Source organism: Camponotus floridanus, unplaced genomic scaffold, assembly GCF_003227725.1.
Source record: "Camponotus floridanus strain SB8 unplaced genomic scaffold, Cflo_v7.5 scaffold37, whole genome shotgun sequence".
Classification (NCBI taxonomy): Eukaryota; Metazoa; Arthropoda; class Insecta; order Hymenoptera; family Formicidae; genus Camponotus; species Camponotus floridanus.
In genome coordinates this window covers 1463668-1481299 of record NW_020229514.1, presented here as the reverse complement: position 1 = coordinate 1481299, position 17632 = coordinate 1463668, and the positions used below count along the sequence as shown (strand labels likewise).

General features: G+C 37.1%; 1 protein-coding gene across 5 annotated transcripts in view; it reads left to right on the top strand.

The window, feature by feature from the left end:
* The window catches only part of LOC105253206 (alpha-mannosidase 2), a 132808-nt gene that overhangs the window by 109326 nt on the left and 5850 nt on the right, over positions 1–17632 (top strand). For all 5 annotated transcript variants that reach the window (XM_025411042.1, XM_025411046.1, XM_025411045.1 and 2 more), the window contains exons 4-5: positions 4232–4404; positions 6713–6846. In XM_025411042.1, coding sequence (XP_025266827.1) covers positions 4232–4404; positions 6713–6846 — 307 coding nt within the window. The remainder of the gene's footprint in view (positions 1–4231; positions 4405–6712; positions 6847–17632) is intronic.

Sequence of the window (17632 nt, the reverse complement as noted above, 5' to 3'; positions counted from 1 at the left end):
CCTGTAAAAAGTGGAACACGTAAACAACATACCTACCCACAATTTCATGTCAAGATCATCCGCGCGAAAGATGAGACGCGTTTCTCTCTCTCTCTCTCTTTTCCTCTCTCTACGATTTCTCTCTCGATTATATATGATCAGTACTTATAAAAAAACCAAAAAGGAAGTTTCTTACTGTTGCTCGTTTATTCGAGTTGATATAGTGCCAGATACAATGAAACGAGTCTGGGTTGGTCGTCGGATCGTATGTCAAAACCCACCCCAATTTCTTCTTACGATTATCTCAATTTTTTATCAGCGTCGTATTTTTACGGGTGTGTCTCGATCGATGCGAGGAACGAAACGACGCTCCGTTAGGTTCGCTTTAAAGGTCGTGCCTTCATCGTTGATTCGAAAAATTTTACGTTTCCTGTTTACATCTCCCTTACTTCCTCTTCATCGTGTTTGCTTCCTCGCATTATTTTATCATTACGAAGGAGAGAGAGAGAGAAAAATCCGAGGCTCCCTGATCTACCTTAAGATTATTCCGACACCGTATCCGGTAAATCTCGTCGCGACACTTCCCCGATACGATAGTAATTAATATTCGATGCAGTTTCGACAGAGCCACGCGACAATCGCCGTCTCTCCGATCGAAACGCTGCCTCGCGCTTCAATCTGCATTCCAATTCGGTCTCGAAGGGTTCGAGATGGGTTCGGATGGGAATCTCGAGCAAGGACTAAGGACGTGATTCCGCGCGCCAACGCTCCATCTTCCGCCCGATGTCGCGGTTAAGGGTGATAATAGCGATCCCGGCAAGTAGCCGAGGCGAAGTTACCGGCGAAGTGACAAAGTACACGGGGGTCGTGCGAACGGAGAGAGTAAAAGGAGAAGGAAGAGCAAACCGGACGATCGTCTCTGCTGTGCCTCCGGAGAACAGGCGAGGGCAAAAGAGCCAGGGGTGTATTAAAGGGGCGCTATGACCCGACGTGCTTGTCTCATGCATACCAATAAGCTCTCGGGTCTCATGTGCACAGACGGGTATCCGCCTGCAGCTTGCTGGCAACTTCGGTTATTTGTCCTGTGAAATGGATCCCGTCGTTAGCTCTTGACTGTTCATAGTCGTGATCAAGATTAGCGTCGGGATTCTGTGAATATTTTAATCTAATTGTTATTATTCGTATTATTTATCGAGTATTTTCAGAAAGATGTATCGCGCGCGAATACGTAATAAAAAGTAAATTATATTGAGGATGTTTTGTATGTACAATCGCAGCAAAAAGTAGCTGAAAATCAATATTGACGAATCCACTTTTGGGGTATTTTGAGTGAGAAATTGTGTGGAATATTACAATTTGATCTTACCTACAGTGCAGAGATGTATTTTTTAATATTTATTGCGTTTCTATTGAAATATTTCGAATTTTGTTAATCGAAATGATTAACTTGTGACAGATACATGGCTAACTTGAATTATATTTAATATCTTTTTAATCAGTTAGTACTTGTATAATATTATTTGACCAAATATTTCCTCTGTATTTAAACTACACTTTTGCAAATTTTAAACAAATTCTGGATATTATTTCCATGTGTTTTTGTCATTTGAATCGACGTGGTTATACGTTTCCCATAAGAACACATGTTAATTCGGTGCGAATTAAAATCCTTATAACTTGTGAATCGATTTAAAAATTGTACTGGAAATTCTAAACATATGTAAGGACATTCTGTACAATTTTCATTAAATTCTCAATATTTTAAAAAAGGGTACAAAACATCCTTAAATTAGATACGTATAAAAATTAAGTGATATTATTATTTTTAATATTGCATTAGAACGTTACTTATACTTTACCATAAAATGAACAATGTCATCTTTTTCTAAAATGTCGAACAATCGACATTTTAACTCGTCTAAAAAAATATCCATTTTTTTGAGAGAACAAACAACGGAGATGAAAAATAATTCGTAATAAACAATAGGCGAGAAAATAACGTTGTCTGTCGTTGTTGGAGAGACTCGCTCGACGAAACGAATTTTGATTAACGAGAGAGAAAGAAAGAGAGGGGGAGAGAGAGAGAGAGAGACAGCTTTCGCGAATTCGGAAGCGCGTTCCGCGCGAAAGAACGTTCCAATTTGTCCGCGTAGTGAGCGCGAAATGAAATTAAGGCCGATGTGAATTTGATCAGCGGCGGTCGAAATCTCGGTGAAAATGCAGAGCTCGGACGAGAAACAGTCGGCGGGACGACGACTAATGACAGTTACCGCTGTGAGTTGATTCTCGTTTAAAAGATTTACGCCACCTCGTGTAGCTCGCAAATCGAATATTCGATCGACTTCCCCAAAGTATTTCCGCCCCGTTCGCAGAGAACGAAAAACCAAAGTTTGTCTACTCTCTCTCTAGAGATTCGTAACTTTTAAGTGAAATCAACGTAAAAATTTCAGGTCTCCGATGCGGTTTAAAAATTTATCAAAAAATTTCTTCCATAAATATTTATACTTCTACATAATTTTATATATAAGTATATAATATAATAATATTTTTTTATAATATAATAATATTTTTCAAACATTTTTAAAATATTTTTTTATTTATAAGAAGTAGAGATCCGTCATTTAATAACCGTTGAAAAATTCAATCCGTTATACGAAGGATGGACAGCTGCTAAAAGTATCGGATTCGTGCATTAAAGGAGATGTAAGCCTGGGTTCGGGGGATTCATTATCGTCCACTGACGTGTTCCAAATTGCATAAATTCACCGGCGACAACACGTAATAAATTTCGCACGTTGTGTCGTGCGCGTTGTTGCGTCTCACGTCGTTTGAATTATTAACTCGCTATGACCGGTATATGTATATCAATTACACAATATTGACATTGTCATTCTACGTGATTACGGGGACAGCTATTACTATCGAGCTATCTAGGACCTGTAGCTAATTAAACTTCAAAATATTCTCCGCATAAATATATGTATACAAGAAGGAATGGAAACGAGTCGAATCTCGATTATAAAGTAAAATATTAAAAGATTACGAAATATTGCCTTTGATAAAACATTCGTGTATCGCTAGTGATAAAATTATATTTACAATGATTAAACGTCCCGCTTTTCATGAAACTTGATTATGAAATTTTGCATTTTAAACAAACTCTCATAAAAAAAAGATGCTTCTTGTAAATTTCAAGTGATAAGAATGAAATGAATTATTGTTGCTGTAATTATTAGTTTGCGAAAGAAGTGCGTGGTCACGAAAGGACCGGCAATTTTTCTGCGCGATTTAAAAATCTGATGGCACTTTAATCGCGTTCCCGCACGAAATATTAGCAACAAAACGAGCAGCAATAAAATCGCGCAATGGCATACGCCCGCATGGTTCAATCCGCAAACAAAAAAAATGTCTCGTTTGCACTCCACTTGACAAATATCGACACTCGAGACAGATTGAAACACTTTTTGAGCACGGCCGAGAGAGAAAGGGATAGTCGGGTCGGCCAAAGACAAACTAGTAAATTTCGCGCGAATCGACCGTGCAAGTTCATTCGAATTAGAGCAACGATGAGACGCGATACTATATCAATTACATCGTTATAATGTCGTCAAGCCGACGTCGATGTAGCACGTGCTAATTAACGAATCTTCGTCAATCGGGCTGTTAGCATCGAAAATTGAGAGACGATCACGAGAATTAGATCACCGTCTGCTCAACGATCGCATCGATTCGATTAATAATTTCCCCTTAATACAATTGACGAACAGTATAAGATAGCGAATTAATTTATAGACACTATCAGATTCATAGGTGACAACTTTTTATCTCTGACAAATTTTTTGTCACCTTCGATTAATTGTTTGAACAAGTTATATTATTTAAAATTGAATTATATATTGCCATTATATATTAGTAGAAAACAAATTTTGAGGAGCGTATTATATTTCTTGTGCACGTGAAAAATTATGTTTACATGACACGAAATTAATAAAAAATAAATACGAAAATATAAAAAGTTAATAAAATAAATTTGTTAAATTCTTTTTTATCTAACAAACTTAATTAAAGTAGCAACATGTGATTTCTATCGAGAGCTAAATTAATTATTCTTTTACTAAGTTTGGTGAAACTCGTGGCTATTCTACTTAAATATGCTTCGCGCGAAAGGCGAGGCATTAACTCCCATGTGCTCGCATATTTGTTATTTGTGGCACGTTTCTGATAAAACGATGGTCGCATTTCTCTGCTGCAGGTTATCCTTGTGCCTCACAGTCATACGGATCCGGGATGGCTGAAGACGTTTGAACAGTACTTCCACAGCTCCACGCGGAGCATCCTAAACAATATGGTCTCGAAGCTGCAGCAGTGGCCAAACATGACCTTTATCTGGAGCGAAGTCTCGTTCTTATCGCTATGGTGGGACAGGTGAGTGAATGCGCATACATAATATGTGTGAAATATTTTGCGTGCAAAATGGAACAAAGCTTCTAATGCCAAGCATCAAAGAATGTAGATATACACACATGTTATATATTTTTTATATCTTTGAAAAATTCATAATTCATATTTTTAAAAATTTATATTAATAAAATCAAATCAAATTTTGTTAAAATAATTACAAAGACCGCTAATAAATAGATTACGAAATGGATAATGTTCATGACGATAAATAAATAAAAATTAATCGCTATTTCAAAATGAGAAATTCGGATTCGCGAGTAAGATCGTCTCTCCCAATCTAATTCTAAGAAGATGAACCTTTAATACGGTTGTTAGTTTCTGCATTCGTAATGAAAGATAAACTCTGGCCAGTGTATTTGTGTAAACTATTCTACTATTCTCTTGCAAGCATCTCTCTTTTTTTCCCTCCCTCTCGAAGCGAGAAATAAAATATGATTCGAAACATATTCTCGTGTAATTATTTTAGACGTAAATCGCTAAATTTTAATTCGCCACTGGGAAACGATCTATGATGTCTCTCTCGCAACGAACAGATGTTAGTTTTCGCATTTATAATTGAAGACAAGCACCGGCTTGTGTGTTAAATCGCAAACTCGTCACGCAAACATGTATATCTGGAAATGGACGATCGTAAAATAGGCCATTGAGAGGAAAAGAGCGGATAGTATCGAGAGTAGTGATTCTCGAAGCACTTGGCGCGAAAGAACGGGAAACGGAAACCTGAGAACAACGAGGAAATCCTTCTCTTTTTAACGAGCCGCGAGAAAAGCCACGGATGAAGTAGGGATGAAGAAGACGGAAAAGTGTCGCGAGCATAAAAGGATTCCGGGAAAACGAGAGAGAGAGAGAGAGAGAGAAAAGAAAGAGAGAGCGGATGAAATGATAAGTTTCCCAGATGAGTTTCGCAGAGGAGCTCGCTTTCATTACTTCCTCCTAGGAACAAAATGGGATCCGAAGGTTTGCTGAAAAGTAATTTTTACTCGAGGATTTAGTCACCCTACGAATCTATACGGTTTCACTAGATCAGTGAGAAGAGAAACGGGAGAAAAGAAAAGTACTTGCAAATCGTTGAGTACGAACTTAAAAAGAGCGGTTGTCTTGAAAAAAAATGAGGTAACTTATCGAAGATCTTAAGATGCCGTTGATATATGTGCATATTTTAAATATAATATTATAGATGGCCAAAATATTGAATTATATTATACATTATTCTTTTTATTCTCTCATTTTTTACCGTTTAATTTTCGTTTGGCAAAATTATTATATAAAACTTTTGCACACTCTATAAAATTTTACCCGGGTTTAGAAAATTTGATTAATTATACTTTGCATTTAATCAAATATATTTTTTCTTCGAAAATCAATACAACTTGATATTTTACTTTTAGAAAATTGTATATTTAAGTAGTTTAGTTAAGTTTAATAATATTTAATAATATTTTACTTTCATATTCGCGTTTTATTTGTACTCATCGATTCAAATTTCGTATGTATAACCAATCACCATTTGCACTGACGTGCCCTTAAAGAAAATATAAAACGCCAAGAACCGTAATGCTATGCGTCGCAGGTTTCGGCGCGTATAAAAAATTTATTATATCGGTAGCGGTGCAATTTAAACAGACCCGCGTCGAGGAAAGCTCATCTCCAAAACGCCCTAGTTTGGCCTGGGCGTAACCACCTTTAGCGACCTTAAACCAACCTACTAGCCACTGGGGAAAACAAAGAGAGGGAAGGAGAGAGAGAGAGACAGAGAGAGAGAGAAACGTATAGCAGGTGGAATCCGTGGCGGCTTTATGGCCGACATAAACGACGTAATGTGGAAACCACCTTCGAATAGGGTAGGTTATATAGGTCGTACATAACACTCTCTCGGACGCACAAATCACGTAAATCCTAGTCGAGGCTGAAATGGGACAGCGGCGACGGCGATAAATATGATTTGCGACCCGAATTGCGTGATGGGTGATATAAAACAAACGTGACGGGACAAGTCGCGTGAAAATGATTAAATTCGACTGGTTGATCTCGATCGAGCGGAGATCGATTATTTGCAATCGAGCACAATTATTGTTTTATAAAGAGCGGGATATAAAGAGATCAGATTCACCCGTAAATGTCAATTGCATTTATCATAAAATTGCATTTATTGTATTTATAATATTAATCGTTAGATTCACTTAATTATGAAAATTAAATTTTATTTTATTGAAATTCCCATCCACACGCGTTATTATCTCGTAATAATTCGAGTGTTACTCTCGTTTTTTAGTGCCCATCCGACGAAGAAGATGGTCGTGAAAAGATTAGTTAAGGACGGTCGACTGGAAATGACCACCGGTGGCTGGGTCATGACCGACGAAGCGACGTGCCACATTTACGCCATGTTGGATCAACTCATTGAAGGTAAGTAAACTCGCAGAGAACAAAGTACACACACACTCCGAATACGAACGATGAAAATTTAAACTATCTTTAGTGATTTAAAAAAATGTTAGAGAGCGGATAAAAAAAATAAGAGTTAAATAAATCCGTACACAGAAAAAATATAAGTGTCAAATCAAAACTTATATACTTAAATTAACGCGTTCATTGTTTCGTATATACGCAACAATTTATAATCTTCTTAGAAGAATTTAATAATTTTAAATTTCAACAATATTATAGTCTTATTTTAATATTGTAATTGACATAAACATCTCAAGAATATATCATTATTTAATTCTACTTTAAGAAAATTATAATCTTTGATTTAAAAATGTTATTTTCTCTCCAACATTGTATCTTTTCTATTCAAGAAATTTAAATCTTAAATCATAAGAATATATTTTTCTCGATTGAACTATATAAAATGGCTTCATTCAAGTGAGCAATTATTCAAGCAATTATATATTCTTTTATTAAATATAATCTCATTTCAAGATTTCCTTGTTAAAACTAAATATAATTTTCAAAACAAGAATGTCCTTTTTTTCTGTGTACTTTTGAAAGCACGAAAGCTTTAATTAAGACGGAAAAACATGGAAATAAGACGAAACAATATGCGATTTAAAAGTTGAATAGTGAAGGGTTTGAGGAAACGTCGAATTGTGATGCTAACGTTACGCGAAGCTCATGAAAGAATAGAAGAATCCCGTCCAACTACCGATCGAATCGCGCAAAAGAATCGCGAGCGGAAGGATTTGAGCGTATGACGAGGGAAGAGAGAATATCCTCTTCCCTTCGACGACATAAAGATCAAGTCGACGCTCGAAAACATTCTATCGACAGCCAAAAGAACATCGGAAAATTCCGGTTACCGTAGGCGAGATAGGTAGCTAGGATAGGTAGCCGAGATATCCCTCCCGTTTGCTAGCCAAGTGTCGGTCGGCAGGAAGCAATAAGGATCCCGCCGATGCGCCGCGGAAGGAAGAAGATTCGAGTAGATGGAAAGGATTTCTCTCGTCTTACCACGTGGAGAGGAGGAGAGGCAGTGGAGTAATAAGACGGCGGGTGCAAGCGGGTCTCTCAACGTAAAATTGCTCTTCGCGCCACGTCCTCATCGTCGTCGACGTCGTCGTCTCCTTCGTCCTTTCGGAGCAGCCTGATTACGATCTCTCCTCTCCCTTTCCCCATCCTTTTCCCTCTCTTCATCGCAATGAGGAGAAAAAGGATCCTCTTCGCTCTCGCTCGATTCGAGAGAGTCCTCTCGTGGAAATTTCAGTCCGTGTTGATTACCTTTCCTCTCTGCGAGGGTTCTCTCTCGCGTGCTGCATCCCCGGAATATCACAGTCTACGTTCTCCCTTCTCTCTCTCTCTCGCTCGCTTTCCTTCTGCCCGTTATATAGGGGTTGAAGGAGTAATAACTATTATCGTACATATGTCGCGTTATAGCTGCGGCCACAGCCTGCAGGATTATTCCTAATGCCTGCCAGCATTCCTTGAATATAGTCGGGTCAGGTATATCGCGACACGGCGCAATATGGAGCACGTTTTTGCTCGGGAATCTCTTGGAAATTCAATATGAGAAAAGGTTACCGGAGTGCGAGTCGAGAAAAGACGAGCTCGGATAAAATTGCTCTTATAATATATTGTAAGCGTACAATTACATATAAAGAGTAAATCAGAGAATCAAACAATCTTTTAGATTGATTGATTAAACTCGAAATTGTAAATTTTTTTCAAGTTGCTTTAATTTTATATATATATAAATATTTAACGAATTAATCGAACGATTGCATTCGGCTTGCCACTTTACTCGTCGCGTTACAGTGAATATCGCACGAGAGAGGCACGCAACATGCGCGGTGTCGTGCACGATTTCGACCGTCCGCGCGCAGACAAAAACGGCCAATTTATATCTCGACTTCCGGACGCGATAGCGATTTCGTTCTTTTTGCATAAAATTCTTCACCATTTCGCGGCACTACCGTTTAAATCTCGTCCCGATCGCCCGAGGAGCGGCTGAGTTACAGTGAATATCCGAAATCTGCTTCTTGGACTCACACTTAAGTGTAAAATTTATATATATCGAATAAAAAAGCGAGTCGGAACGCAATCAGTCGAATAGTGAATTAAATATTTATATATACCAAACGAAAAGATGAATCGGAATGCATTCGTTCGATTAATTCGTTAAATATTTATATTTTAATTATTAAATGATTTAATTATTATTTATTATTTATCTGAGAAAAATTATTAGAAATTATTACAAGTGGCATTTTTCTTCTTTCGTACAATTAAAGTAAAACGTCTCTCGTTCGATATAACAAGCATAAAAACCTAAATGTCCAATTGTATCGAAAACGCAATGCCTATCTTTTCGTCTCAAAATTCTTGCTTTTTTATAAGCAAGCTTTTTTAAATAATTTCATACATATATGGTGATGGTACTAATAAATATTAATACATGATAAATCTTGCTGAAGCGTTTTTTTTTTTAATTTTACGAATCGTCTATTCCGGTACCTGAAAATACATTTAATCATTACTTCCGCGTCACGGATCTTCTCTCGTTTTTCAGTAGACAAATATTTTCTCGCCTCTCGCGGAACGATATCCGCATCGCGATGCGTATGTGACATGAAATTTCCACGAATGCCGTACGAGATCATTAACAGCGGTAAGGGGAAGCAGGAGGAGGGTGAGAAGAGGGATGCAACAACAAAACGTACAGCGTGTTGTGACCCGTCGTCGCGCGATTTCCACACACAAACGTGTGTACAAGTGATACGAGAGTCCTCGAGAACGAGCGACATGCACTCGCTCACTTGCGTTCGCGTTTCGCGAATAGAAATAATTGTCGCGAATCCAGCAGCTTGCTTCCTTTTATTTTTTTTTTTTTTCACACGGTTATGTTATCCATTACCGGCACGAAAACCGAATCTCCATTGTATGTCCGCGATGGGTGGCCCTTTTCGCACGTGAAAATATCCACATTTCGTGCTATGCGGTGGTTCGCCATAAATAGCAATTCCACCTTCGCGTAATGCGAATGTTTTTTTTATTTCATCTCTAAATTAGAGATTCGTTGCCCGCAAGATGGGATTTATTTTTCGGAGAAAATATTTCCCACTGCTTTGGTTTCTGGAACGAAAAGCATTATCTTTCTCGAAAAATATTGTCCCACTTTTTTTTGTTCGCATTTTTGTAAAATATATTTTCCAGAGCGATAAAATATAAAAATATAAAAAACATCCATGTTCTTACTAACATTATAAATTTATATATTTTAAAATTTTTAAATATTATAAATATTTAAATATTATAAAATTATATATTATAATATTATATATTTTAAAATTCTTTTACATTTTTTATTTTAATGAGTTGCGGTATTGCGATTGAAAAGGAAATTTTTCAAACTCAATAGCGTACAGCAAATTTTATATCATTGTTGCAAATTGTACTAATGACTCTTTACTAAATTTCCCTATCGTGGTAGCGTCGCTGTTTGTAAATGGAGTTATCGAATTAAGAGCAAAGGTGGTAAACGCATAGAGCGCAAATTATGCAACGTCCAATGCGACAAGAGAGAAATGCACCGAACTCCTCTCTCTCTCTCTCTTTCTCTCTCTCCTTTCACAGTGATTTCACGGGCAGGATTTTGTAGCGGCTACATTAAATTGAAATAATGCCGCTCAGGTGTATTAACTCCTAATTATTAGGCTGCTGAATATGTATGGCGCGACGCGCAACGCGCTTGGAACGTTAAATTGCCGAGTTTTGGCAAAGCGCGACCGCCGCGTGTTGGATATACGATACGTATGCATTTTCGAGTGCATTACAGAACGAGCGCTGCATCGAGGCAAATATTCGCGATTACGGGCGTCCCTTCGCGTTATAAATATCCAAGTCCGGCGTGTTATCGTCGATTGACCGCGAATAAGCATAAACCGCGTATCGAGCGTGCGCGTTAATCGTTAAAAACGATTCGACATAACTCGTGCCCATGATTACGAGTAATGCGTTATCGCGTTAACGTAATCGCCGTTTCAAATTGATAGTTTTTGCAAATATTTCTTTGAAAGGTTTGCTTAAAGATTTAACGTGCAATCTTTGCAAAATACTAATGCTATATTATTTTTAGATTTTTCCTTCATTTTTCTTTCATATTGTTATCATTATAATTACAAATATTGATTCTTAATTTTATAGAAAAATATCCCAAGCAATGTTGAAAGATGAGAAATTTATTTGTGCAATCGTATAGAATAATATTGAATGATACACGTTGGAAAAATTGTCAAGATATATCAATTAGTCATAAAGATTAAAATTTTATAATTAAATGTGATATTTTTATAACAAATAATTTAAAAAAACATAAAAAAATTCTATTATATCTAAAAAAATCACCAACAATAAATGTTACATAAGATTAATACATAACATGTGCATCATTCCTAAAAGCGTACATTATTAAACGAGTACATTTCATGTATAAGACTTTGATTTTGGAGCAAAAATGTTTCATCTCGTAGTGTCTTTGAATGTCCGATTCTCATTTAGGCCGGTGTCACATTAAATCCCATTTTTCGCCTTCCTCTTCTTGTCGAGAAAATTAATTTGCGCGCGCGGGAGGCCTCCACAGACGGTGTATCTCGAGAAGACAGGCTCTCGGTTCTTCGCTCGAGTTTCACGGCGCGCCAACAAAGGAGCAATCTTTTAATAAACGACGACCGAGTATTAAAACGTAATCCCGCGTGCTATGAACGGCGATAATATCGAGAGCAAAGCCGGCTGGCCCACTGGTCGCCCTTTTAAACTGTGAGCTTTTTTCACGTTGGTCATTCCTTTTTCGTCTCCGTCTTCTCCTTCCTCGTCTTCTTCGAGATACGCTCTTGTAAAGAAGAATTCACTGCAAATATCGCGCGGGATAAAAGCGTTTATACGAGGCTACGTCGTATCTCGAAGGCTTCATATTTCTTCCGGGCTCGCGCATTTCCGTCTTCTATTCTGTTCTATTTCGTATCGCGGAACTTGTAACGGGAAAGCGTAAGCATCACCTGTCGAGTTTCGACAAGTAATTTAAAAACATGCACTCTGAGATACGAAACTGTCGTGTATCGCGATGATCTGACGGATTGATTTTTGTCTTTGACGAAATATTCGTTTAATAACTGGAGACACTTTGGGATTTGCTCGTCATTTGCATGGAGATGATGGATCCATGCATGAATACTGAAATGCATCAATATTTCCGGAAAAATTCTGAGTTTTATCATTTCACAATGCATGCAGTGATACTTAAAACACGTGCTTTTTTCGTTGATAAATGCGTTCATGTAAAAACTGGAAATTTGCAAATAGAGAAGAGCCAGTTTGAAAATATTTTCAAACGGAGAAATGCTCTCGTATGCCTCCCTTGATATAACTTGGAATAAAATATTCGTCTTTTTATTTCGCGAGATATTTTCCGTGGTTCTTGTCGACAAAGATTTTTAAATATCGAGATTCTTTGTTCGTCTCGTTCTTATGTCGCGTTAGAAACGTCCAAGTTAGCGTAGCCGCTGTTGTTATTATTGCGGTACGACTATTGTTCTATGGAAACTACGGAATAGTTACGGTTATGGCTCTCGACGAGACGACACTTTGACTGAGAGACCAGCTAGTTATACAGGCGTTGGCCGCACCTCGAAGTGCGAAATTTCCGCTGTTAAAAGGATAGTCTTATTTCTCGCTACCCTCGAGAGACGAATATACGGTAATAAAGACGTTCGCGTAAACGGGACGCTTATCGGACGATATAAGTCATGGTGCTTTTAAACAATGTCGATTTCGAGAAAAGTTGTGCGTCAATTAATGTCTATCGAGTTCAGCAATTTAAAGTTTAATTTAATTTTATCAAAGCTATATAGATGTATATCATCTTTAAAATTTTAACGCGATTAAAATATTAATACAATCGCCAATGAATATGCATATTTAAAACAATATGTTGTTTTATCGAAAGATTAATCTTTTTTAGAAGAAACATTAATAGTTTTTAAATTACAAATGGAAAGCTTTATCTTCCATTTAATTTTAAAATCAACTTTTGATTTAAAAAATTAAAATTGCATTATCGAGATATTTAATATTGATTCAATGTTGTGAAAAATAACGTTAGTTAAAAATGATATTGATGAAGAATTCATTTTGTTTGATATCAAACAGATATGACAAATGTTTTCAGTAAACGATTCATTTCGTATCGTAGTAATATGCAATACGATAGAGCAAATGCACTTTTTGCATGATGTTATATAATGTATGATGCATGGTGTTATATAATGTATGGTGTATATTGTTATATAATGTATGTATGATGTTATCTAACTTTGATGCATCTGTAACATGTACGCAAAAGTATCCTCGAGTAAACCTTTGTATCGTTACGATTTCGATTTTACATCGATATATACAATGAGAATAATAGAAGAAGAGAGATAACGCGAAGAAGAGGTTTATGTAAAAGTTACGTAAAGAAAAAAATTGAAAAGCTGCGCGTACACACAAGGTATTACGTAAAGCATATTGCGCTGTATATCAGATGCATAAGCCTTAGGATAATAACGTGGGCAGATTTGCGAAAATGTCGGAATAATACAGAAAGGGTTTAAAAGAGGAGGGGGTGGAAGGGAGAAGGGATCTAAGAACAAAGTGTCGCGTGCGGGCGAGTTAAAAGAGAAGAGCGATGATAATACGCGGAAAACGAAGGGTGGCGTCGCTCGAGAGAAAGGGTGATTACCTGAGCAGAAAAAAAGCGAAGAGACGTGCGTTACACGCGGAAAGGAAAAACGACGCACGCCTGGAGGATCACAGAGGACCGAGAGAGAGAGAGAGAGAGAGAGAGAGGGAGAGAACGGAAAGTAGGCTAACGAGATCCTGCGGTAGTGCGAAGACAATGGCAGCTTCCTCCCCTTTTCCCCTCCCCCCAACTTTTTCCTTCCGCTTATTCAACCTTTTTTCCAACGCCTTTTTTACTCGCCATCCCTTGGAGGGAGAGGGAAACGCCAAGAAAAGGAGTCGACGGACATTAGGTCCGTAATTAGATCCTCGAGTGTCGATCGCAGTTGCAATTGCAGTTGTTTCGCCGAGATGAGAATGCAAAACATTGCCCAGAAACGCGGAAAACAAGCGGATATTGCGTACAAAGTATCGCTGCTCATGGCTTCATTTCGTGCTTAACGTTAAATGCGACAGTTTAAAATTTACGTGAAATAAAATTCAGAATGTGAAAGTTTAATACGCGATATATATATATATATATATATATATATATATATATATGCGAAAAAAAATTTTTTAATTAATAAAAGAAAGATTTAATAGAATAATGCATATTGCAGAATCTTGTTTTTGCATGTGTGAGACATTTCTAAATTTGTGTTGACGAGTTTTTAATGTTGAACATTTTAAAAATTTTGTCTCTCGAATTTATCAATTTTGAAAAAGTTTCATCGATGCGAGTATTTCCGCAACGATGCTCACAACAATGTTTATTTGAAAAAAAAAGATACGATTCGTTTGAGTACTTGAAATATATATACACGTACAGGAAGTATGCTTTTTCTTTCCGTTTCGGTAAATTCCGGATTGCACTTCTCCTTCCGTTTGATTAAATCCGATCGAGCTATCGAGCGAGATCGGCGAAGACAAGCTTGCTGCAATCGCGTGTTGCACACATGGAAAACTTTCCGCGCCATAAGTATTCGCTCGAAAATTGCCACTGAGAAGGGCAGCGAGAGATCTTATTTCGGAATCGAGAGATTCCCAGGAGAGAGAAAGAGAAAGAGAGAGAGAGAGAGAGAGAGAGAGAGTGGCAACGGAATAGTTGCATTCAGCCGGAGGCTGGAAAAGGAAGAGACGAGACAATCCCGCGAGAGATCGGACGACGCATTAGATTGCTCCGAACTCTATCTGAAACACGCCCCCGGAAATTTGAGAGAGAACTTCGAAACATACAGAGTATTTCGGAATAAACCAAAGAACTTGAAATTCCGTTAAAAGTTTCCTCTTAGATTCAGAGTAAATAATTAATTGAAATATTTAAATAATTTTTTCTTAGATATACTATATAATCTTTGGGAATAATAGAGATTCTCTCTGCGAATTATACTCTATAAAATTGGAACAATTGCTTCGCAATTTATATTTATCCTAAAATTGTTATATTACATATCTAATTAATTTTTTTACGGCTTGACGCACAAGCGGAAACTCTTTCGACGTGGAATTAAACACGGCGCTGATTTTAGATTCGTTTTGATCAGGCTGACCAGCGCAACCACGCGGTATTACGAACGAGGGCGTAGAATTATGCATTCGTCCGCAACTGCATCCCGCAACAAATCGCGGACGTCACGCATGGCGAACGGATCGGCATAATTTACGAGCTCGAATGCGAACGCATCTCATTCCGATCGCACCTGTTCGATCAGAATGGCTCGACTGATATACGACTCTGTGGTTGGCCTGATTCGACGTAAGGACAATAGAGCGATCGTATCATAATGGTAGGGTGTTTGCCGATGGAAATCCGTTCCCCATGAATCATAAACACGACAAATTAATTATCCGCCTGTTTGTCTCATTTCGCATCCAAATAACATCATCGCCTAACACTCTCTCTCTCACACACACACACACACACACACACACACACACACACACACACACACACACACACACACACACACACACACACACACACACACACACACACACATGCACCATCTTCTTTTCTATCCTCCCCTTTTCTTCTTTCCTATTTCACATAATTTGCAGAAATATACTGATTTAGTTATAAATTACATATGCAAAGATATTTTCAAAAAATGATAATGCAGAATCCATAATACAGTAAAAATTTACGATGCAACCAACAAAAAATCTTGTAAAGAATATCATAAAATAGCAAAGTAATGTAATTTATTCTACCATATTTATAATACTTTTATATAATATTTTCATTTCATTAATATATTGCTTTATTCATTTATTTATTTATCGAGAAAATTCTAATATTCTTATTTTATTTGGTTTTTATGAATATTGTACCTCTATTCTCCGCATTCACGTTTACTTCATTCCTTTTACAAACTCCGGAACTGGAAATTGATCGCGAGACTTGTGGTGCTGGAACGTGCAGCAAGGCGGAAAATGTTTTCCCGCTGTCGAGGAACACGATATATTGTATATATTCGACAACAGGTATCCGAAAACAGCCCGGAGAACCGATGTCGCGACGGTCGTGAATCGTGGAGATCGAGATAAACGCTATTCCCTCCTGGCTCACGCTATAACATGCTGCAGGAACGATAATAACCGGAAGCGCATCGAAATGAGTCCATTATCACCAGAGCTGTCGCGGAATCCCTTATTCGGCGATACCGATGCCTAGAAATTAGCCATTATTAACCGCAGCTTGATTCTATAAATAGCGCTTGAGGAGATAATTTGTTAGTTTTCTTTCTTTGCGACGAAACGGGATAGTCATGGCTCGTTCTACGATATAAAAATACATCTCAATTTTTTTTCTCATTGATATAGTATCATACAATCCTAAAAAAATTAAATTTAAGTAAATGAGATTCAAAAGTAAAACAAGAATAGAGATAGAGATTTAACGTAACGCGATAACGCTTTTTTGAGTACTAAGTCATCGGATATTTTCGATCAAAATTGACATACTGGATATAAATTACACATGTCAATTGGGATTTCTCGGTTCGTCCGATGGTAATTAGTAACTATTAACGAATCTGATCCGACAAACTTCTCTCTAGGGGAAACGTAAGGACGGTACGAAAATCGACGTTAGTAACTTTGGTGATTAGAACTCGGAATTAAAGCAACAAGTGGCACATGATATCTCTCATTATCGGCCGATTATGAATACAAACTCATTCTTCATTTCTTTATTTTAAGTTGTTAAAAATTTGATAGCGACTTATACACGTGACGCATTCGGATTATTAATAACTGATAATGGGACTAAAAATCTTGTATTATTCGCGTTCCTGACTTTTTCTCGCTAAAAGCGATAACTATTACGTATTACATTGGAATTTAAATATTTCAAATCTTTACATTTTAATAAAAAGCATTAGAAAATTTGGACGACGAGAAAAAGAATATTTTTTGAAATATTTATTATTTTTTGAAGGAATAAAAAAATATCAATCTTTCTCCATTTTCTATTTCGTTCTTGATCATTATCGTTCTGGACTGTGCAAATTAAATAATTCGCAAAAAAAAGTTGAAAAAAATTGTTAAACAACGAACACTTTTTGATAAATTGAAATTTCTGCTTTTATCCAAAGAGAATTGACACGTTGACTTATTCCGTGTAGCAAATCCTCCATATATCACGCAGCATCTCGACATGCACTTGCACATCCTATCTCGGAGTATCAGAACGTGACCGTAGCTTTTTCGAAAGTTTGTCCGTAGCTTTTTTTTTCACATTTCTTCCTTGTCTCCAATCGCTGGTTTGCAAAGATTCGAGACATACTGAGAGAAGAGAATTTCCGTATTCGAATATTTTTACCTAGTTTTTTTTAAATTTTACATCTTATACATATATTATATACTATTTTCCGCAATTATTTTCTACCTATCTCGCCCCAGAGAATGCGGAAATGCAGCGAATTCGCAATCTTTCAGGGTGGGTCGCGATAATTCTGTTAATGTACACATGTCGTGCAGTTCTAACGAGTTATAA